We start from the raw sequence: 22,939 nt of genomic DNA, 5'->3' as shown, positions 1-22,939 counted from the left end.
GAGTTGAGAGGAGAGAAGGAAAATGAGAGATGAATGGTATTTGAAGAAGTGTTTGCCAGAGATTTTTTTTTAAAAAACCTGAAAATGCCAGCAGCCATCCTATTCAGGAAATTGTATGAACCCTAATTAGGATAAACTCAAAGCAAAGTTTAAGTACATAGGAGTGAAACGAAAAAAGAAAAGAAAAACTGTCCTGATGAAATAGATACATGATCTTCAAAAGAACAACAAAACTGAAAGTTGTTACAGCAATAGAAACAAGAAAATCCAGACCGTAGAATGGCTTTTCCTAGAGGACTGAAAGACAATAGTGATAAGAATTCTACTCCCAGCAAATATATCCCCAGAACTGAATACAAACTAGAGATGCTTCCACCCAAACAAAACCTCTGAGAATCCATCACTATCAAATCCACACTAAAATAAATATTGATCACACCCTATGGCTAGAAAAAAATATGATCCCAGATCAAAGCATGTAATTGGAGGAAGAAATTAAGAGCCATGAAAGAGTTAATATGTTAATATGTAGGTTAAATTGGGATTCTGAGGAATTAGGAAGGGGACCAAGCCTCAAGTATTCATTTCTTGTCTTCACAAATTAACTAGTGAGAGAAAATATCAGAGAATCTTGTCACCTGTTTGAAGTGCTATTTGTATACTACTTTCCTTTTTATTGGTATCTTAGCAACATTACCTGTAATGTCATTAGACAAATATAGGCAGAATCACATTTGTACAGAGTAAGAAGTTTTGGTGATTTTTCTTATCTTTTTGTCCATTGTTGGAGAGAAGTTGGTAACTTAAATACTTGAGAACTTAGTATTACTTATAGATGAAAGTTTCAACTGAGTTGAAGGTACAAAAGAAAGAAACAAGTAAAGTGACCCAAAAGGATATTTTCCAGATGGGTCAGGAAAGCCCAATTACGTATTATATTGCCATCCCCTAGCTTCTAAAAATGTAGTTAGGAATCATAATATGTAATAGTGTGTTTGGCCATTGATACATGGAAGAAGTCTCATTTGGGTTTAAAGAAAGCATCCTAAGGAATTCTGACAGAAGTTTTAATATTAGCTTTCATGTGTTCTGGGTTGCTTATGACTGAAGATGTATTCTGGAAGCATCATTGGCTATTATGACAATATGAATTTGAATAAGGCTATTCATCAAAAGCATGATATATCTTATATAACCTTTCATTTTACTTCTTCAGAAGAGGGTTATTAGATCAAGCTGTTTTTATATGATTTGTATCTCACTAAAATAGATTGAAAATGGAATATTAAAATCCTGTAATTTTATGAACTCTCCATGTATGCTTGTCATTCATATTTAGAATAATCTTCAAAAAGTGATAGGTCCTGGGTCTCCTGGGTGGCCCAGACAGTTAGGCCCCCCAACGCTTGATTTCAGCTCAGGTCATGATCTCATGGTTCCTGAGATGCAGCCCCACCTCAGCTCTGGGCTGAGAGCAAGGAGCCTGCCTGGGACTCTCTCTCCTCCTCTCTCTCTCTGCCCCTCCTCTGCTGACATGTGTGCACAAGCATACCACGTGCACGTGTGCACACGTACACACACATACCCCCCTCTCTCTCAAAATAAATGAATAAAGTTAAAAAAAGTGGTAGGTCATCATTTTACAAGCTGAATGGGATGATGCCTCTTTATTTTGTATATATTCACTAACTTCATCATTTCTTTCTATTTTTCTTTTATTACCAATGAGTATTACAAACAGAAAAATTATAAAAGTAGTCTAAGGAACTCTTATGCACCCATCAGCCACGGTTGTTCATCATCCACTCATATCCAACTTTGTTTCATCTGTACCCTCACCTACTACTTCCTCAGCATCCACCTTACATATCTAGAGGCAAATCACAAACATCATAATTTCATGTATAAATATTTTATAATGTATCTTTAAAAGGGAATCTTCCTTTTAATATAACAAACCAGTTTTCTTGTATTACAAAATTAATAATTATTCCTGAATTATTTAGAGTTCAAATTTACATGATTGTCTCATAAATATGCATTCCTATATATATGTATATGCTAAGTAAGTACACACTGGCAATCACGTACCCATGTATATGTGTGTGTGTTTTAATTCTTTTCAACCTGACAATCATACTTCCAAACATTGTCTTTAAGAATCTTTCCAACCCAATATGTATTAAGAGGTATTACATGGATTAAAACTGGTCCATATCTAGTAAGTGTAGGAAACCAAGAATTAAATATGCTTTAAGAAGTTTCTTTAATCTAGAAAGTCTCAGAGCGTTTATTTTTTTTCTTTCTTCCACATTTTATTTTTTTTAATAGTTTATTGTCAAATTGGTTTCCATAAAACACCCAGTGCTCTTCCCCCCAAGTGCCCTCCTGCATTACCACCACCTTTCTTCCCTCCCGCCCCCTTCAGCCCTCAGTTCCTTTTCATTATTCAATAGCCTCTCATGATTTGTGTCCCTCTCTCTCCCGGACAGAATGGGAAAAGATAGTTGCAAATGACATATCAGATAAAGGGCTAGTATCCATAATCTCAGAGCTTTCAATATGCTAAAATGTACTATGGCATTCTAAAAGCAGATAATGGTATACAGAATTAATTACACTTCACCTGAAAAGTCCATTTTTATGTATCTATTTTTTGAAGCATTACTAACCAATACCATTTTACTAGATAGGACTTTTTTCTGGATCTAAAGCAGTAGAGACTTTCTGACAATATATTTACATAACTTGGATTTTCCTTAAATAGGAATTTCAGGTTCAAATTTCAAAACCTGAAGCAGTAGTTCTCAAAATGTGGTCTGTGGACTAACGACAACAAAATCAACTGAAAAAGCAGCCTGTTAAAAATCCATCTTCTTGGTTTCCTTCACAGACCTACTGAATCAGTATTTCTGGTAGGAGCTAAGGATTTCACATTTTGAACATGTTCTCTGAGAAGTTGTTATGCATGCTACGAAGTTTAAACTACTTGACTAGAATTTCTACAAATACTTGAGGAATTTGCTTCAATAAGAATAAAATGATTCAGAATGAAAAGGAACAACTATCTCTCTTTTGTTTCAGGAGAAAGAGGCTTAAAGAATTTCAGTTTCACAGGTGGGCGAGTCTAGCTTGGGTGACATTTCCTTTTTAATTTGTTATAATTCAGGCCATAATGGTCTCGCTTATCCATAAATACAACAAGTGCTTAAGTGTTAATCATGAGCTTCACGTTATTGTAGCTACGCTACTGGTATATATGGACTCCCAGGAAAGGAGTAGAGTAGGTGTGTGTATACACATCTCTCCACTCCCTGAGAGTGATTTGAATGGCTTGAAAAACAAAAGTCTCTGATACGAGAATTTCTTAAGAGTGTACGTGTTTGCAAAGGAGCAGTCTGAACTGGTTAACGAACTAAAGCATAGTCCTTGTTCTTTTCCTGAAACAGCATCAAAGATTCTGAATATTTCTGCTGCACAAGAACCACTCTCCCATTCTCCTCAAGTGTGATTTTGTCCCTGTGGGGTATCCACTTGGAATTGTGAGCCGAGCTGTGCGTGGTTGTAGGAGAGAACTCTGTAGGGTAGCGTTGAGCAGCCTGGTGGCTCTGCAGAGCCACCTACACAGGATTAGGTGGTGTGGGGAGAAGAATCAGTAGTTAAAAGATGTCTTGTCCAAGCACCCCCTTACCCACAACGAGAGTACTCACAGGGGAATGGGCGCTCAGGTAATCATGAATCCCCTTCTTTTGGATAAAAAGTCTATTCACATAGATGCTATTTCTTTTTAAATATAATCTATTTTCCCACCCTACAGATAATGGTGTGGTTTTATGTCATTGCCTCTGCTTCATATTTTTAATGCTTACCATTTCTTTCAGCAAAAAGGGTACATTTCTAAACATGTCATCCAGGACTAGCTTTGCTGGTGCGCCACTCAATCATATCGGACCCTGTGCTGACAAAGACCCTGTTTTGGTTGATCGCCCTGATGTCACTGTCTTGAAATGCTTAGTCCTCTTGTCTCTGAAGTTGTATTTTGTCAGTGAAGTGTAATGGGACAGCGGAGCATCCAGGAGAGCAGAGGAAATATGCTGGGTGGGGGCAAACCTATGGTTCAGGAGCCCCAGCCCAAGTGCAAACGGGCACCAAGCAGACAGTGTCCACCCTAAGAGTCAGTCCTGGCCACACCCCCCTGCCTCATGGCAATCAGGAGTGCTGAGGCCCTGAGAAGGTGGGCACTTCAGGACCTGGGCCCACATTGGTGGGGCGATGGTCACAGCAGCTGCAGAATCTTCAGTGGCTGACTGCGAGGGCCTCATGAGGGCGAGGAACTCAGAAAGCAGTCAGTGCCAGGATCTAATGTTGAGGGGTCCACTTGCTCAGAGGCCATGTAACCTGTGTGACATTTGCACAAATAGTAACTCTCAACCTGAGCACCAGTACAGGAACTGCAAGTGTTCAGGCAATAACTTTGTCAGTAAAGACTTACAAAATAATAGCCTGCCCATGAGCACTGCAGTAAAGCATATCACAGAGTTATTCACATTCTTCCAAGAGTTTAGCATGCATTGGTTTTGAAATTTTGTCCAGCGTTGCAAAGCTAATATCCAGAGGCTTAAAATCAGAAATTAAACTTAAAGACTTTTCCACTCAGTGAACAAGAACACTATTTTTATACGAAGCTCCTGGTGAACCAATTATTAATGAGTGTTTCCTTGTAATTGAAGATAAGGCAATAGAATATGTAAACAGGCATTTTGGAGTATTCACAAGTCATTAAGGCACTTTCAGTTTCTTGTACAGCCTTGAGAAGTTACAGGGTATGTCAGATAACATTAAAGTTCCATTGAAATTTAATTCAGACGTATGCAAAATGGATTTGTATAAAGAGTTAAATCTTCTAGGAAAAATTGTCCCATGAGAAGCATCAGCTCTACATGTTCTAAAATTTATATTTTGAGGCACCTGGGTGGCTCAGTCAGTTAAGGGTCATGATCATGATCAGGTCATGATCTCACAGTTCGTGGGTTTGAGCCCCATGTCGGGCTCTGTGCGGACAGCTAGTTCAGAGCCTGGAGCCTGTCTTCAGATCCTGTGACTCCTCTCTCTGACCCTCCCCTGCTCATGCTTTCTCTTGAAACTAAATAAAAAAAATTTTTTTTAATTTTTATAAAAAATAAAATAAAATTTAAAATGTTTATTTAAAAAATAGAATTTATATTTTAAAATTATTTATCAAAATCTATCCCAATGTTGTCACATCCTATAAACTGCTCTTTCTCCTAAATTTTTTAAATATTTATTCATTTTTGAGAGAGAGACACACACACAGAGCATAAGCAGGGGACAATCAGAGAGAGAGGGAGACACAGAATTAGAAGCAGTGTCCAGGCTCTGAGCAAATGGTCAACACAGAGCCTGATGCGGGGCTAGAACCCATGAACTGTGAGATCATGGACTGAGCTGAAATTGGCTGCTTAACTGACTGAACCACCCAGGCGCCCCCTATAAACGGCTTTTTACAATTCTATAACAGTTATATCAGTAGAAATATGCTTTGCAAAATCAAATATCGAAAAGTATTTATGATGTATCATGAGCAACTGATACCAGTTACTTCAAGTGAAAATTAAGTTTCTTGAAACAAATCCTAATCATCTAAGAAGTAAATTTGTGGAAAATTAGAGGAAGCTTAGGTCAAGCCAGATATAACTTTAATAAAGCATTATTTAATGTATTATATCAAACTGACACCAAAAACATTTTTTTTTGCAATTTGTTAAGTTTATGCTGCTACTCATGTAACACTATTTCCCTATTACATTTTTGTTATCCAACATTTCTAAAGAAAGTTGCTTTATATTAAGGACATTCTTTTAACTGTATTTATTTATTTTGAGAGAGAGAGAGAGGGGAGGGGCACAGAGAGGAAGCGAGAGAATCTCAAGCAGGTTTTGGGCTGTCAGCGCAGAGCCCAGTGTGGGGCTCAGTCTCACAAACCGTGAGATCATGACCTGAGCCAGATCATGACCTGAGCCACAGTCGGATGCTTAACCGATTGAACCACCCAAGGCAGCCCACATTTTCATTTCACACCATGACCCAGAAATTATGTAGCTGATCCTAAAGACATTTCGGGCTATGTCTTCACGAGAATCATGACCCCACTTCCTATTTCCCAATTTTATTCCTATATTACTCTCTGAAACTAGGAATTCCACCAAAATGACTGCCCTGAATCTACTATGTTTCTTCTTCACACAGATTCTTTGTAAATGCTCTTGCCTTTGCTGGTCTAGACATCTTTATCCCTGCCTGCTATCATTACCTGGCTAACTCCTATTTGCCTTTTACCCTCAGCTAAAACAACTCTTTCTCAATAAACTGATGCCGCAGGATTCTCCATTTTAATGGAATCATTTACCTCTAATATATGACACTCATCACAGATGTAATTATGTATCCATTAATATGATTTAATCAATGTCAACTTCCTACTTTAGACTTAAATCTCTGTGAAAGCAGGCACCGTATGATTTTTATGTGTTGCTGTTTTTTTCTCCATTTTCCATTGTATTTCCAATACTTAGCAGATGGCTAGAATTTGGTAGGTGCTCAGTAAATATTAGTTAATAAATGAAATAACTAGTAATGACATCTAAACATTATAAATTATAATACAAATATTTCTTATTCATGAAGATTTAGTCATTATTAGTATCCTACCGATGAGCTATGTATACAGAGAATGATTTGTCTCACTTTGCTACTTTGTGATGCCATAAATGGAAGGAGTCGCTGTCATTTTTAATGTTGGAAAATTACTTTAATTGCATGATCTAAAACTTTAAATCAGAGCAGTTTTGCTCTACCAACGCATCCAATTAGCCAACTCATCCTCCCATAAATGTAAATAAGACATTAGTGATACATTCTTTTCCAAGAAATTACATCAGGAAAATATTTTCTAGTTCTAAAAAGTGTTCTTGAAACCCTGGTTATCATTTATTCTTACTTCGGGGGAGAGCAGTGAAGAAGGCTCGGAATTAAGAATGAGTTTAGTCCACAGAATTGTTCTTCAAACTTTTCTCCAAAAATAATTAGAATGAAAAGTGTATGCATCTAATATAATAAAGGAAAGAACATTTTTAAATTATGTACACATAAAGATATATCTGAGGTAGATTGAATTAGATTTTCTATATTACATTCAGGAATACAATATGTGTTTTTGTTTTTTCATGGCTCTTTTATCAATATATACCTTAAGACCCAAGATTATTAGTTTCTACTTTCCACTCTCGAATCTTTATCAAGATATAATTGCAATTTTTAAATATTAGAATAAGTCTTAAGCATTCTATTCATAAAACACAGAGGCACGTGAATCCATCTGAACACATAAATTCAATCTCAGTACCAATTTGGATTCTGGAGTAGCATGAAGAAGCCAGAAGGAAAGTCAAATGTTCAGTCCATCTCCTATGGAGCTAAACTTTATCTTACAAATGATCTTTAGAGAAAGAGACCTTCCTGGCTCTCATTTCAGTTTTTAAACCTTCTTATGTACAGTATTTTTTTCAGTAGAATTTGTCCAAATCCCTAATTCTTAAATGCAAATTCCTTTAAAAGTATTTTATTTTTGTATGATAGTGCATATCTGAATCCAAGTTTACGTCCAGGCCTTCTTTATGGTTACTGAGGTTCCTTTTCAGTCAATCCTTAGCCCTCTAAAATCAAAACTATTTATTTTGTTACAAAACATGTGGTCAGATATGATCTAGTACTGTGAGTCTCTTTTAATCAGGGAAATCAGGACTCTCAAGTCCAACTAAAATATTTTGCAAATGAGCTTTAAATAGTCAGTGGAGAATACTGAAGATGAACCATGGACTGAAAGGGGAGGGGGAGGGAGGGAGGGGATGATGGTCATGGTGGGGGGCACTTGTGGGGAGAAGCACTGGGTGTTATATGGAAACCAATTTGACAATAAACTATTATTAAAAAAATAAATAGTGGAATGCTAGAACTTTTAGAACAATGGTTTGACATTGTGACTGATGCTTCTAGAGGGAAGTTGATGAGGTATTTTTTTATGTTTATTTAATTTTGAGTGAGAGAGGTTGTGTGGGGAAGGGCAAACAGAGAGGTAGACCAAAGATTCAAAGAGAGCTCTGCACTAATAGCAGAGAGCCTGACGCAGGGCTGGAAATCACATACCATGGGATCATGAACTGAGCCCTAGTCAGATGCTTAACCGACTGAGCCACCCTGGTGCCCACAGATGGAAGATTTTTATGACAGATGTATAATTCTGACATTGCAAAATGTCAGAATAAGAGAGGGAAAACATACATCTTTACTATTCATGTTGCATCTTTAGGCGAAATAGAAAATTACAACCATAACTATGTCAAATAGGACATATGAATTTTAAGATAATTTGTTCTAGCTTTGAGAAGAATGCTGGTGCAATTTTGATGGGGATTGCATTGAATGTGCAGATTGCTTGCAGGAATGTAAACTGGTGCAGCCACTCTGGTAAACAGTGTGGAGGTTCCTCAAAAAAAACTATCCATAGAACTCCCCTATGACCCAGCAATAGCACTGCTGGGGATCTACCCAAGGGATATAGAAGTGCTGATGCATAGGGGCACATGTACCCCAATGTTCATAGCGGCACTTTCAACAATAGCCAAATCATGGAAAGAGCCTAAATGTCCATCACCTGATGAGTGGATCAAGAAGGTGTGGTATATATATACAACGGAGTACTACATGACAATGAGAAAGAATGAAATCTGGCCATTTGTAGCAAAATGGATGGACCTTGAGGGTGTCATGCTGAGCAAAAGAAGTCAGGTAGAGAGACCTAACTGGAGACCATGGGAAGGGAAAAAAGTTGGGGGAAGTTAGGGAGAGTGAGTGAGGCAAATCATGAGAGACCTTTGAATGCTGAGAACAAACTGAGGGCTGAAGAGGGAGTGGGAATAGGGAGGGGGGATAATCATGGAGGAGGGCATTTGTGGGGAAGAGCACTGGGTGTTATATGGAAACCAACTTGGTAATAAACTATTAAAAAAAAGGAAATAGGGCAAATATTCTATTCACACCAGTAATATAAGCTTATGATTATATTTAATAAATACCATTTAGTAGGTGGTAGAATATATGATTTTAAGTCTGTACATAAACTATTATAGTTATAATCTTAATGATATCCTTTTTCTGCTAGTATGTGAAATTAATGCAGACTAGGGTTGCAACCAGTGTGTGTATTTTAATGTTGCACCTAGAATTTTAGAATGAAAAAAAAACCCTGTGTGGTGCATTTTTCATATACAGAATACAGTGCTGTCTTTTGAAGTCCAGAGTTTTCTATAAACTATTTATTTTTATATAAAATATGAGTAAAACTGCCCTTACCTTTATGACAAGTAATAAACAACACTGATTTAATGCAGAAATACTTGAATACAAGGGGAATACAATTGTTCGTACTGAATACAGTAGAACTCTAAGTTGTATTTATACAATTCCAAACAATTGTATAGCCATTCAAAATAGTATTTTATTGCCGTATGCTCACATTTAATAAGCTTTTTATAATAATAATATTTTTTCTCAACAGAGAGGACTGTTATTACCGTCCCACCTTCCAAAATGGATGTTACAGTTGGAGAGAGTATAGTCCTACCATGCCAGGTGTCCCATGACCCCTCCATTGAAGTTATGTTTATATGGTCTTTCAATGGAGAGGTCATAGACTTAAAAAAAGGAGTGGCTCATTTTGAAAGGATTGGAGGAGTAAGTTGCCAAAATTTTTAAGTACTTAATAAAAATAAATCAAGTCTTTCACATGAATCAACATCTTTCATAATTATTCTCCCCATATTTATTTGCATGGAAAACCACTGTCTGTTTATGAAGCTTCATCCTTTTTTAATTTTTTTTATGTCTTCATAGAAACGCTCATGTTCTAGATGCAGTTATAATAAAAGGGATAGGAAAAGGGATCATCTAGGAGCAACAACAATGATACTCGTGTATCTCCTAATTTCAAAGCTGTCTCATATTTAGTATTTATCCAGTGTTTTAAAAAATGCGACCTGCCGAGTATGATTATGTTTTATCCCCTTTTCCCTTTCTATCTGAAGGAATCTGTTGGGGATTTGATGATAAGGAACATTCAGTTAAATCATTCAGGAAAATATCTATGCACAGTGAAAACAACTCTGGAAAGTTTATCTGCGATGGCCGATATCATTGTTAGAGGTAAGCAGAATGGTGGGAATAAATGAGCATTTTATTTATTCACAGCAAATAATGTTAATAAGTAAGGTGAATCTTTGTGTAACCATATCATGATAAAGAAGTGAGACAAAAATCTAGATTTTTTTTTTTTTTTTACTTTCTAAACTTCAAGACTCCAGGGCTTATGTAGGGTGGATATGAATATTGAATGGAGTAGGTTTTGTGTATTTATAACAAGCGATCAGACTCAGCAAGCAGTATCAATCCCTAAAGCATAGGCATACCTTCTATTTATAATAAACCGTTCTTATCAGAGGAGGGTCAAAGTCATCTATTCTTGTAGTTCTCTATATAAGTCGCATTTACTTGAAGTACCTTTTGAAAAAGGAACAAATGAAAGTTGTTCTCAATTTTTGAGAGTAGTTCCCTAACGGGTGATATTCAACCATCTCATGATTGAAATTTTCTCATCTTCGAAGGAGGCATTTCTAAATTAGACTCTCACCATGTAAACTGAATTAATAGGGCTTTATCTCAAATAATTTGTTCAAAACACATTATGTTCAATATTTTTTTTCTAAGCATAACAGATAAAAATAAACTGTCCCTGTCCCAGATCAATGAATTTAATAATTTTCAACATAGTTATCATCAAACATATTTTTCAAGGTCCACCGGGTCCCCCTGAGGATGTAAGAGTGGAACACATTTCCAGTACTACTTCTCAACTAAGCTGGAGACCAGGCTCGGATAATAATAGTCCCATTCAAATATTTACTGTTCAGGCTCGAACTCCATTTTCTGTGGGTTGGCAGGCTGTTTCGACTGGTAAGTGACACCAGTGTTTGGGGGTCATTTTCTAAAACAGATGTATTTGTTTGTTCAACTTATTGATGTTAAGTAGAACTGGTTTTGATGCCTGAATTCACCCCTCTTTTCAGTTCCAGAAATTCTCAATGGTAAGACATACAATGCAACAGTGGTCGGTTTGAGTCCTTGGGTGGAATATGAATTTCGTGTCGTTGCTGGGAACAGCATTGGGATTGGTGAACCAAGTAAAGCATCAGAATTGCTAAGAACCAAAGCATCAGGTAAGAAATTAATATTTTTTAAACATGTGGAAGATCTGCTATGATATTGATCTTAAAAAGAAAAAAGGTAAAAAGCATTTTTATGGGTCTTGTCGGATTTTGGCCCCAAATCAGAGGCAGGAAACCTGCAGCTTTCATTTTCACATTTTTATGTATACAAAGCAAAGAGTATTTTCTCCTAAATATCAGTTCAAAAAGAGATGATTATAGCTAAGGAGGCATGTCAAAAATATGAGTTTTTCGGAAACTGTCCTCTTATCTCCTCTATTTTCTATCCAACTCCAGCAGAGAATCTGTACATTTGTAGATGCAAATGAGTTAGTGCTTGTTTTATTAACTGTTGTAGCCAAGACTTAATTGAGACTCTGTTGGTGCAATCAGCCACACATTTCCATCTATTTCTCAACTCTGACCTAGTTGCAGCTTCATTGAGCAATAGTATAAATTATTTCCCATGCAAATGAGGTAAATCCTAACCTCATTTAACAGAAGCACTAATTGAGCATCAGCTGGTTCACCGAACAGCAAAATACAGGTGGAAGCTGGCTCAGAAATCACCCCTTCTTAAGCTTTTCTCAATGGATCCTTTTTGTTCCACTCCTAAACTTTACATCCAGGGTAACATTTGATCTGCTTGCTGCCTACAGCTGACAAAGTTCACATTCTTACTCAGTCATATAAATGAAGGATCACTCTTGTCACTGACTTAGCTTAAGAAGGACAAACTACTTCAATTAAGTGTGCTCAACTGTCAGATGTCAATGAGACTTTTTTTTCAAATTGAAGATAATATAAGTATTTTTATTTTAGAATTGGGACTGAAAAACAACATATTTGATAATAATATCTTAAGTTCAATCATCCTAGAAGTTTAGAGGTGAGAGGAGAGTCATTCATTTTATGGAGGAGGAAAAGGACGATCAGGATCTTGGCTGACTGTTTGAGAGTCAGGATTTGAACTCGGACTTTTAGACTTGGGCACCAGCATTCTCCAGGGGTCTTAATCAAGATGAGCAAGAAATTGGCATAAGGAAATGTGTAAATATAGACATTCCCAGACATTATCATAGACTGACTGGATAAGGATCTCCAAGGGTGGCCTATGGACTTGATATTAGCTTGAATTTCCGGTCATTTGCATACACCTTATTTATATCATGGTAGCTCTGGGCAGGCTTGACTCTAATGCTAAAAGGTGTACAGCACAGCTTGTATAGTACTTTCCATTAACCACTGACATTCTTCTTCCAGTAGCATAATGAAACCTGGTGTTCATAATAATTACCCTGAGGTTCTGAATCATTCTGAAGTATGTTCTTTCCTTCCATCTTTCTTTTTGTTTTCATTAGCTTCTTAAAGACCCTTCTTCCCAATATGGTTTTAGGTTTAATATGGTTGGTTTGAAAATGGAATAAAAGAAGGAGCTTTATTAGCCAGAATATTGGAAACTTGGTAAAAAGCAAATTAAAGTATACTTTAAAATAATTTCCTATGTATGTACACTATTTAATGGTGCTGGAAAAGTGTCACCACAAGTCATCAAGTACTAGAAACCCTACAACTATAGAACCCACTCTGATTTACATTGTTTTTGGCCAAAGGCCATGGAAGACTTAGAAAATAAGGTCTAGGTACAAGGCAATCTTTAAAATATATGGGAAGATTAAAGCAGACAAGGTTAGGGTAGATTTGAATATGAAAATGGGTAATGTCTGACAGGTGCTATTATTAAAAAGAACAATTAGACATAGCGCTATGTTGTTGTTGTTTCTAAACTTCAACATCTGTATCAAATGGCAGTAAATAAACTAAGTAGTCTAGGTGTGTCTGAATGGTCCCCACAGTGGGAGAAAATTTGGAAATGGGCAGTTAAACATAAAATATTTTAATTCCTGCCCAGCAGTCAGCAAACATACCCAGACACTCCCACCCTCCCACCTATGGATCTTGATCCGAATGGTCAGAGATAGATAATTGCATGTATTTCAACATTTAAAAAATATATCCACCCGGGTAGCTCAGTCTGTTGAGCGGCTGACTCTTGATTTTGGCTCAGGTCATGATCTCACAGTTTGTAGGTTTGACCCTCGGTAGGGCTCTGCCTCTCCTTCTCTCTCTGCCCTGCCCCCACTTGCATGATTTTGCTCGCTCACTCTCAAAATAAATAAACTTTAAAATTATATATATCCTGCAGGTATATCCATTATCACAGATTTAGGGTACATCTGCCATTATTCTGTGGAAAGGATTTCATCTTAACACTTCCACACATGTAAAGTAAAACCCCACCCTGATTATATACAAGACCCACGCATACAACTGTCATCAATTTTGTTATTTGCCTCAAACTACTTATTATTCATTATACTAGTGCTCACAGGGGTACACTCGAAGGGCATAATTGTTTACTGATTCATAAAAATGATCTTTGTCTGGAAGGTTCTACCACAGAGCCTCTGAGTCCTTGAGTTAAATGGAGAAAATCCCCTTAATCACATCCTTGACAAGAGCCCGGCTCCCTAGCTGGCAAGTGAAAGGTGAGGGGAGGAGCCCTTCCTCTTCCGTGTGATTTAAACACAGAGTTACAATAACAAGAATTTACTTGCATAGTTTAAGAATTTTTTTAATGTTAAACTATCTTGATGACAAAAAAAAAAGAAAAATCATTTTAGTTTGTTTATTAAAAAAAGAATTAATTAATATACTGCCTCAGTAACTTGTTTACAGCACAACTGTATAATTAGGCACTAAATCAGCAGTGTCACTGTTACCATCTGAATGGAACATCATTTTGCCAATTAGTAGATGATGCATAATAATGTCAAATACACGATGTTACTCGATTTTTAATTAATTTTGGAGCCAGGGTGCTCATGTATCAAACACAACTGTGTCCTCTCTCTTAGAAATGTGGATATGTGTAAACATAATTTATGTTCATTAAAAATGCAAGACTGTCTCACAATGTGCAGCATGAGCTGTTGAAAGGTGAAATCTAAAAACAAAATTCTTCCTGATGAAGATGTACTTTAATAATTGCCATCCCACATTTCTTTTGGTTCCTTTCAGTCCCCGTTGTGGCACCAACAAACATCAACGGAGGTGGAGGAAGTCGTTCGGAACTCGTCATTACGTGGGAGGTAATTTTCTGTCCAACTGAGTTATTTTGAAAGAAAAAGATTTAGCTGGCCAGGAAGAATACTGAAAAACAAAAAGACTTATTTGATCACTACAGAGAATATATAAAAATACATGGTATAAAAGACTCCCCATGATGAATTACTTGGTGGAGGTACTGGGAACTTCTACTCAAGTGAGAGAGGATAACTGACTCACCACAATCCTCTCCCAAATATAAGAAAAACCACTTCAATGTCTGTTTAAGGTTTGTCAGTAGCATTTTAATTTTACTTGAAGGACTAGACATTATTTATTAGCTCTGGAATCATTCTCAAGTTAGACTCCATAGCGTGCACGTAAAAACAGTTCTTTTCCTAACACTGTTCTTAAAGCCTTTCCCTGCATCTAGACAAAAGTTTGAGCAAATGACATAGCTTTTTTGATTATTATTCCTGCAAATTAGCATAGCGGCTCATTTTTATGAGGTTTCTTGCTATAAATTTAAGTCTGGTTTATTATCATAAACTTCAGACTTCCCTCCAACCTAACGTTTCTCATTTCCGGTAGCTTGGGCTTGCCTCAGCCTAGGGCTTCTACAGTGTGGAGGGCAATGTAGAGTCAGATTTTTACTTAGTCCCCATTCTGCTGTTGAATTTCTCCTTCCCTATTCACTATGTTACCTCTTGCTCCTCCAAAGTTGTAGTGGGTTTGGGCTGGGAGAAGAGGAAAAGTACTGAAAAGATCCTGATTGCTGGTACACTTGTAATTTGACTTTGGTGTATTCCAAAAGCGGCAAATGGCCAGGTACTGTTTTTTTTTTTTTATTAAGTTTTTCGTTTTAATCCCGGTATAGTTAACTTACAATGCGGTATTAATTGCAGGTGTACAGTGTAGTGATTCAGCAATGCCATACATCGTTCAGTGCTCATCATGAGAGGTGTGCTTTCCTCACACCTGTTTCACCCACCTCCCCTCCCCTCCTGTACCCATCAGATGCTGTTATTTCATAGAGTAGTTTTTTTGTTTGGTTTTGCTTTTTGGTTAGGGAGGGGGCATCCAGGAGATCCCCCACTGGGGACTTCTAGTTGTAATTCCTTGGTGCAAAGCCAGTTGACTGCTGAAAAGCCTCCTCAGTTCCTGGGATCTGGCTTGGTTCATACCAGCCTCCTCTCGGGTAGATTGTTTGTCTTCTCTTCTAGATGGTCTTTGTGGATAGAGTCCCTTTCAAGGCTGCTCATGGACAGGTCCCTTGCATGAGATTCACAGTTACCCTCAGCAAACGCCTTCGCTCTATGTTCATTAGGACTACAGTGCATGCCGGCTTAGCCCCTGTTTTCACTCTGCCACCAGGTGCTGTCCAGGTCTCTCTCTCCTTTAGCAGTTTCTCAGGCATTTGTTAGTTAAAAAAAAACCCTATGTGTCCCGAATTCCAGAGAGCACATACCAACTAGTTCTTTGTGAGTCCTCTTCACTTGGTGAGGCAAATGATAAGAAGTGACCTCTTTACTTTCCCTTGGTAGAGAGGTAGGAATGCACAGCTTTTCTACAACTCTCTCAGAGGAAATATTTTCCTATTAATCTCTGTAAAGAAACAAACACTCCTTTGGTATACTTTTGTCATAGAGGATAGGCTAAATTTTGCCTATCAATGGCTTGATGTCTCTCTTTGGAATATATATTATGTCATAACCTTGTTGTCAGCTTTGAGCTTCAGCTATAACTGATTAAAAAAAAAGCCCTGCCCTTTTTCATTACCGGTGTACATGTTTTTGACATTTTGATAACAACTTTCATACTGCCAAAGCAGCCACTTCCTCGGACATTCTAATCTTGCACCTAAGAGCATGATGGCCATGGATGTTTTAATTAAAAATTATCATGGCTGACATGCACAAGAGGGGTTTTCACTGGGAGGCGGGGTGATTATTTCTCTCAGGAGACATTTTGCAATGTCTGAGGACGTGTTTGGTTGTGACAGAGAAGTTGGCTTGTTTTTAAGTGGAGGCCAGAATGCTGCAATACAGCCTCCAATGCACAGGACAGCCCCCACCGCATGGAATACCTGGCCCCAAATGTCAATAGTGCCAAGGTTTAGAAACCCTGTCGTTGTTTAAGTGTAATTCATTGCATCTGTGAATGATCCTGCAGTAGTTAAAGACCTTGTATATCTATATGGCTCATTTTACTCCTTACAGAATTACATCAAATATGGAGGAAGAGTAGTAGTTGTGGTAAGCCCACTTTGTCTGTGAGCAAGCTGGTGCACACACAGGTTGTTTTCTCAGAGTTGTAAATGGCAGAGGCAGAAGCCAGCTGTAGCTCCTCTAAAAGTCATCCCTTCTTCTGAACATGTAGTTTCATGTACACAGTGTGAGCCCAGCACAGTGCCTGGAAGGTGGTATGGCTGCCTGAGGGCCCATTGGAGGGGTGGATATGTCCTGAGAGAGAAGACACTCTCAGAGACTGGAGGGAGAGGGGACAACACTTGTAGAGAACGTACGTACAGGACTTCTGTGCTGCACTGGGCATCATGCCATTCAGTCCTCACGGCAAGGCTACGAGGTGGGTAATGCCACCTTCAGATAAGAACACCGATGCTTAGAAATGGGAAATGGGTAGAGACAACTGGGTGGCTCAGTTGGTTAAGCGTCCGCCTCTTGATTTCAGCTCAGATCATGATCTCAACAGTTCATAGGTTCGAGCCCTACCCCAGGCTCTGCACTGATGGCATGAAGCCTGCTTAGGATTCTCTCTCTCTCCCTCTCTCTTTTTCTGTCCTTCTTCTGTTCTCTTTCTCTCTCTCTCAAAATTAATTAATTAACACTAAGAAAAAACAGGAAATGTGATATGGGTGTTGGGCAGTGCAGCATTTGAACACAGAGCTCTTGCTCCATGCTCTTTTACTTTGCCCTGTATCAGAACTCCATTTATCCATACATGATGCCATGGTTCAGGATAGGCATGAGTCCCTGTGTATCTGCCTTAAGCAGTAGCTTAATCAAACTATTCCTGTTCTCCAAACTCATTTCCCACAAAGACATTGACTCCCAAGTGAGCCTATCAGACATTTGATTTTGAGTAATGGTAAGTAGGTTATTTGGTGTTCAGTGTTCTTTGAAGGCCAAATAAGCATTTCATCATAGTGTACAGGGAGTTTTGCCTAACCTCATGCATTATTTTTCTCCTCTAAGGTCAGAAATTACTAAAGGTTGGTAAATGTTTTTGCACATTCGATATTTGAGACGAATTGGAAATCCTATGTATACTATTCTCTTTTTTTCAATTATTTTCTGTTTGTTTATTCATTTTGAGAGAGTGAGTGAGCAGAGGAGGGGCAGAGAAAGAGGGAGAGAGAGAGAGAATCCTAGGCAGACTCTGCACTATCAGCCCAGAGCCTGATGTGGGGCTCGAACTCAAATTGTGAGATCATGACTTGAGCTGAAACCAAGAGTTGGAAGCTTAACCCACTGAACCATGGAAGCACCCCCTGTGTATACTATTCTTAAATAGAGTGTCAGTTACAAGAAAAAAAAATCTTTCCATGATTTATAATGTCTTTGTTCTTTAAAGCATGTTTCCTCAAACCATCACCTATAGTTAGATGCCTGCTCCCTGTTTCTGTACACAGATTCCCCTTGGCCATTCCCATCCTCTCAGCTGGAATGTGTTGTTGCTTTCATGCTGTTGCAAGAGCCCATATGTCTCCCATTGCTGAAAATAGTTACTATCTGGCCTTCTACAGAAAACATTTGCTGGCCTCTATGTTTTTAAAAAAATATTAAGTCAGGGGTGCCCGGGTGGCTCAGTTGGTTAAGCCTCTGACTTTGGCTCAGGTCAGATCTCGCTTTCATGGATTCGACCCCGTGTCGGGCTCTGTGCTGACAGCTAGCTCAGAGCCTGGAGCCTGCTTCCGGTTCTGTGTCTCCTTCTCTCTCTGCCCCTCTCCCTCTCATGCTCTGTCTCTCTCTGTGTATCAAAAAAAGAAAATATTAAGTCGAAGTTATTTCCTCTGTGTGTTTTTTCTGGAGGTATCAGATATATAGATATTTCAGAAACTGCATTAATGAACGTAGTTTCCCATTTATCATTCAGATTTGGCATCATGTATATTCAGCTACTGAGCCAAATTCTTCTGATGCCCAAATTTCCTTAAGGAATAGGTTATGTATATTTAGAAGGCAACACATACATTAGTTAAAGCCCCAAGAAGGCATTTAGCAACTCTTTCAATTCAGTGAACACAAATGAATGTTGAAACTCTGTTCCAAGCAGGGAGGTGGAGGGTACAAAAATAAATTTTAAAAAGGTCTGAATGCTCAGAGGTCCACAGGACAGGACAGTCTTAATCCAGCATGGCAAAAGGTCAGGAAAGGTACCCCACTATCTTCTTTGAACTCTGTTTTAAAAAAAGAAATTGGGAGTATAGACCCTTCCAGACCAAAGTCACCGCTGTGGTAGATGGAATAGTACCTGACTGACTTTCAAAACTAAAGCACATCCAACGACCATTCTAAATTCAGGCAGAACCCACTGTGGTTTATAAGTGACAGCTTTACTGGTCATCCCAGACTGCTGCTCACCTAAGTACATGATGGTATAATATCCCTGACATAGACATTCTCCTTGTGTTTTCACAGTAATGTGTATCTTGTGTTTGTTTATTTGTTGTGCTTTGTTTTGTTTCCAGCAACCCAGACATGATATGTAACTTTTGGAATGTAGTAACTGCCAGTTCCTTTTTTAAAGGTATCTTTAATCACATCTTACCATACGTTCTACTCCCAGATATGCTCAAGTTTGAGATACTTGTGGTAAATATGTCATATGAAATAGGACTACAAAATTGGGAATATGTGGTAAAGTCCTGTGGCGTAAGAGATAAACACCTATACTGGGAGTTGATAAATATAATATATTATACATATGTATATTGTATATATATGCATACATTTTTTGTAAAGGGTTAGTCAGGAAAATGCTTCTACCTTGTGGACTATACATGGTCTCTCACAACTTCCCAGCCCGCCATCATCATTGAAAGGATCCATAGATCACATAGAAATGAACAGTTGTGACTGTATTTATTATTTTCAAAACCAGGCTGCAGACTGGATTTGGCTCGTAGGCCAGTTTGCTGTTTGATCTATACTAAAGACTACATTCTAGGGGCCCCTGGGTGGCTCAGTCGGTGAAGTATCCACCTTCAGCTCAGGTCGTGATCTCGCAGTTCGTGAGTTCGAGCCCCGTGCCAGGCTCTGTGCTGCCAGCTTGGAGCCAGAGGCCTGCTTCAGATGCTGTGTCTCCCTCTCTCTCTGCCCCTGCCCCACTAGCATTCTGTCTCTTTTTCTTTCTCAAAAATAAACATTAAAAATTCTTTTTTGTAAATAAGGATTCTTTTCTTAGTCTTTACCAAATTTAATCGATTTTACTACCAGAAGGATATCTGAATTTCTTTATTCTACTGAAAACTTGCTTTCCTTCAAGAAGGAAACTTGTGTCCTGACCATCTTAAGCAGCTCTTTTTCCCCTGCCCAAATGGGAAGAGCAAAATGAAGATTCTAAATAAGTATCTTCCTCCCTGCCTTCTAAACTATGTATGTTAGACTCAGATCTTTCTTGAGGGAACATCATGAGAAACACTAATTTTCTTGACTAACAAAAATTAAAGTCCCTCACTTTCTCAGCTGAGCTAAACATCTTGATTACATTTAAGTTCAGAGGAGCATCAAAAACAAATCTAATGCTTTAGCAAGTAGCTTAAGGTCTCATAAATCTTTTCCATGCCACTAAAAATTAACTGTTTTAATTCTGATCTCCCTGTGAAAGTGTTAATATAAGGAAACATTTCCTTCTCCAGATTTTAGGAGCTGTATTTTTTTCTTCCTCCTTTCACTTTCTGTATTTGTTAGACTGTTCCACACGGCAAGAAACAGAGCTCAGCTCAGGTCGTCTCAGTTAATGGGGATTTATTTTAAAGCTACGTGGGAGGTAATGAAGATGGAAAAAAGTCTCACTAACCAAGCAGGCAGGTCAAATGAAGAACTGAAACATCGTTTATCACTGTTCAGAGCCCAGTAGCTCTAGTCTGCTGCCAGCTACTCTGGTGGTCCAGCTCCCGCTCCAATAGTCCCTCCTGCTTGCGCTCACTTCTTTCCGTTTCCTTTACTTACAACTTCCTATTTCACTAACAGCTACATTCTGTCTCCATGTGATTTATAGCTGCCATTTCCTCCTAGCTTCTACTGCTTCATTTTCCCTACTAAATTCATTGTGTATTTTATACTGCTTGCCTCCTCTAAGTTTATCAAGTATTGCCCCCACCTGTGTTTCATATTTGAACTCTGTAGGGGAGAAGAATCGATGGGGTCTGCCAGTCACAACAGAACACAAAGATTTGGCACCTCATAGTGTTTAAGATGGCACCATTGATTCTGGTGCCCACCGCTGCCTAATTAGATGTGGTCCAGGTCTTGAGACAATTTGATACAATGAGCAGAAATGTATGGGTAAGGGAGACCCCAGAAAAGGACATATAGGCATGTGGGACTCAAGAATTAATGTCCTATCAGGTATGCCTGTAATAGTGTATTAAAATATTTTGAAAAGAAGAGAAAGATATTTTTCTTAAAAAGAAGCCTACATTTTCATAGATTTTTTTAAATACAACCTTGTTTTAAACAGATGGAATATCTATCTAAATTCAAGCATCAATTTATTTTTTGTGTTTATTTTATGTGATTATTTATAATGTGTAATATTTGTAGAGTTCTTGGGAACTTATATCTATTTTTATTTTATAATTTTAATAAGTTTGGGTTTTTAATGAGTTTTACAGAATTTGGGTCACTGGGAATAAGCACATTGTTTTTGCTTTATTTTTTTAAAATTGTCTGGAAAAGTGCACACTGATATCACTACTAATGAAGATGTATGTTTTAAAAATACTAGGAGGTCTTTTATGCTTTTTTGTTTGAGTTATACTCATAAGTCTTAAAGCAAATATTATTACATAATACTGATATTATCTGTATCTTACAAGAATTTGTTGAAAATTTTATGAAAGGAAAACATAGCTAGCATTGAAATAGTTAATAAGTTAATTTTGTGCTGAGTTTAAGAATTCATATCCAAATTATGTTTTAACTTATAAAATTTCACAATCTTCTAAACTATTTTTATTACATTTCATTATTGCAACTCAATGAATAATCATGGAAAGAGATATAAACATGTAAAACCTGTTTTACATTTCCATTTAAATTTTTCATTTATTTATCTGAATATCTTTAATTGGGATCATTTTTCTACTTGGTGTTTCAAATAAAAGTATTATTATTTTTTTCAATGTTTCGTTAAACATGGTTAATATCCATGTTTGTCTACACAAAAGAAATGCCAATTAATCAATAAAAATTATAATAGCTGTATAAAATATTTTTGTAAATACTCAGTGCTTGATCACTTCTGCCCAAGTCAATTCCAGAAGAACTACAGAATGGGGAGGAATTTGGATACATCATCATGTTGCGGCCAGTGGGCTCAACAGCCTGGACCAAGGAAAGAGTACCGTCCGTGGAATCATCAAGGTTTGTTTACAGAAATGAAAGCATCACCCCCCTCTCTCCCTTTGAAGTCAAAGTGGGGGTATATAATAATGAAGGAGAAGGATCTCTGAGTACCGTGTCTATTGTCTACTCTGGGGAAGATGGTAAGTTGTGGTCAGCCCTGGAATGGTCAGACTTGGGAACGTATTCATATTTTGTATTCATTTTCCATGAGCCACTCTACTGAAGATGATTGTGTCTGTTTTTGAATGATAGAACCTCAACTGGCCCCAAGAGGAACTTCTGTCCAGAGTTTTTCTGCTTCTGAAATGGAGGTTTCATGGAATGCTATTGCCTGGAACAGAAACACTGGAAGAGTGCTGGGCTATGAGGTAATCCACATTAAAAATTTCACTTCTGCTTGTGATTATGCCAGCCAACCACACAATTCTTGTTCAGTATTTCTAACCTAGTTCTTAGCATATAATAGTGTATGTCTATAGGTGTGGAGTGGAGTGAGCAGAAGAGATCTTTGTAGGGGACCTTAGGCAAATTAACAAATGGTAGCCATTTTTAAGGTGGCCAGGTGATTATCTCATTTATATCTTCAAATCTCCATCATATTTGTTCCTTGGGGGAATAATAAATGTCTAATCCTCAATGATCTTGAATCTTAGAAGAATTTCACAGAAAACGCTGCCTTTGAATTGGAGCATGACTTAAATAGATATAGTCATCTTGGAAAAGGCGATTACATGATAAGAAAAAAACCCTAGATTCCTTAAACTGTCCTTTTATAGTCTGTACTGAATGAGGTAGATCACATTTATGAGCCTTAGTTCTCACAAAGTTAAACAATTATTTATTATTTATTATTTATTATTCTTTAACTTGCAAATCCAGTATTCCCCAAATGGATACACATTT

At 37.7% G+C, this 22,939-nt stretch overlaps 1 protein-coding gene across 1 annotated transcript in view; it reads left to right on the top strand.

Annotated features, from left to right (window-relative positions):
• The window catches only part of CNTN6 (contactin 6), a 288,847-nt gene that overhangs the window by 252,643 nt on the left and 13,265 nt on the right, over positions 1-22,939 (top strand). The window contains exons 13-19 of the mRNA XM_029917072.1: positions 9,635-9,810; positions 10,161-10,278; positions 10,927-11,085; positions 11,199-11,348; positions 14,418-14,488; positions 21,942-22,176; positions 22,289-22,404. Coding sequence (XP_029772932.1) covers positions 9,635-9,810; positions 10,161-10,278; positions 10,927-11,085; positions 11,199-11,348; positions 14,418-14,488; positions 21,942-22,176; positions 22,289-22,404 — 1,025 coding nt within the window. The remainder of the gene's footprint in view (positions 1-9,634; positions 9,811-10,160; positions 10,279-10,926; positions 11,086-11,198; positions 11,349-14,417; positions 14,489-21,941; positions 22,177-22,288; positions 22,405-22,939) is intronic.

Source organism: Suricata suricatta, chromosome 12, assembly GCF_006229205.1.
Source record: "Suricata suricatta isolate VVHF042 chromosome 12, meerkat_22Aug2017_6uvM2_HiC, whole genome shotgun sequence".
NCBI lineage: Eukaryota > Metazoa > Chordata > Mammalia > Carnivora > Herpestidae > Suricata > Suricata suricatta.
Note: the sequence above shows the minus strand (reverse complement) of the source record. Positions and strands in the feature narration are given on the sequence as shown.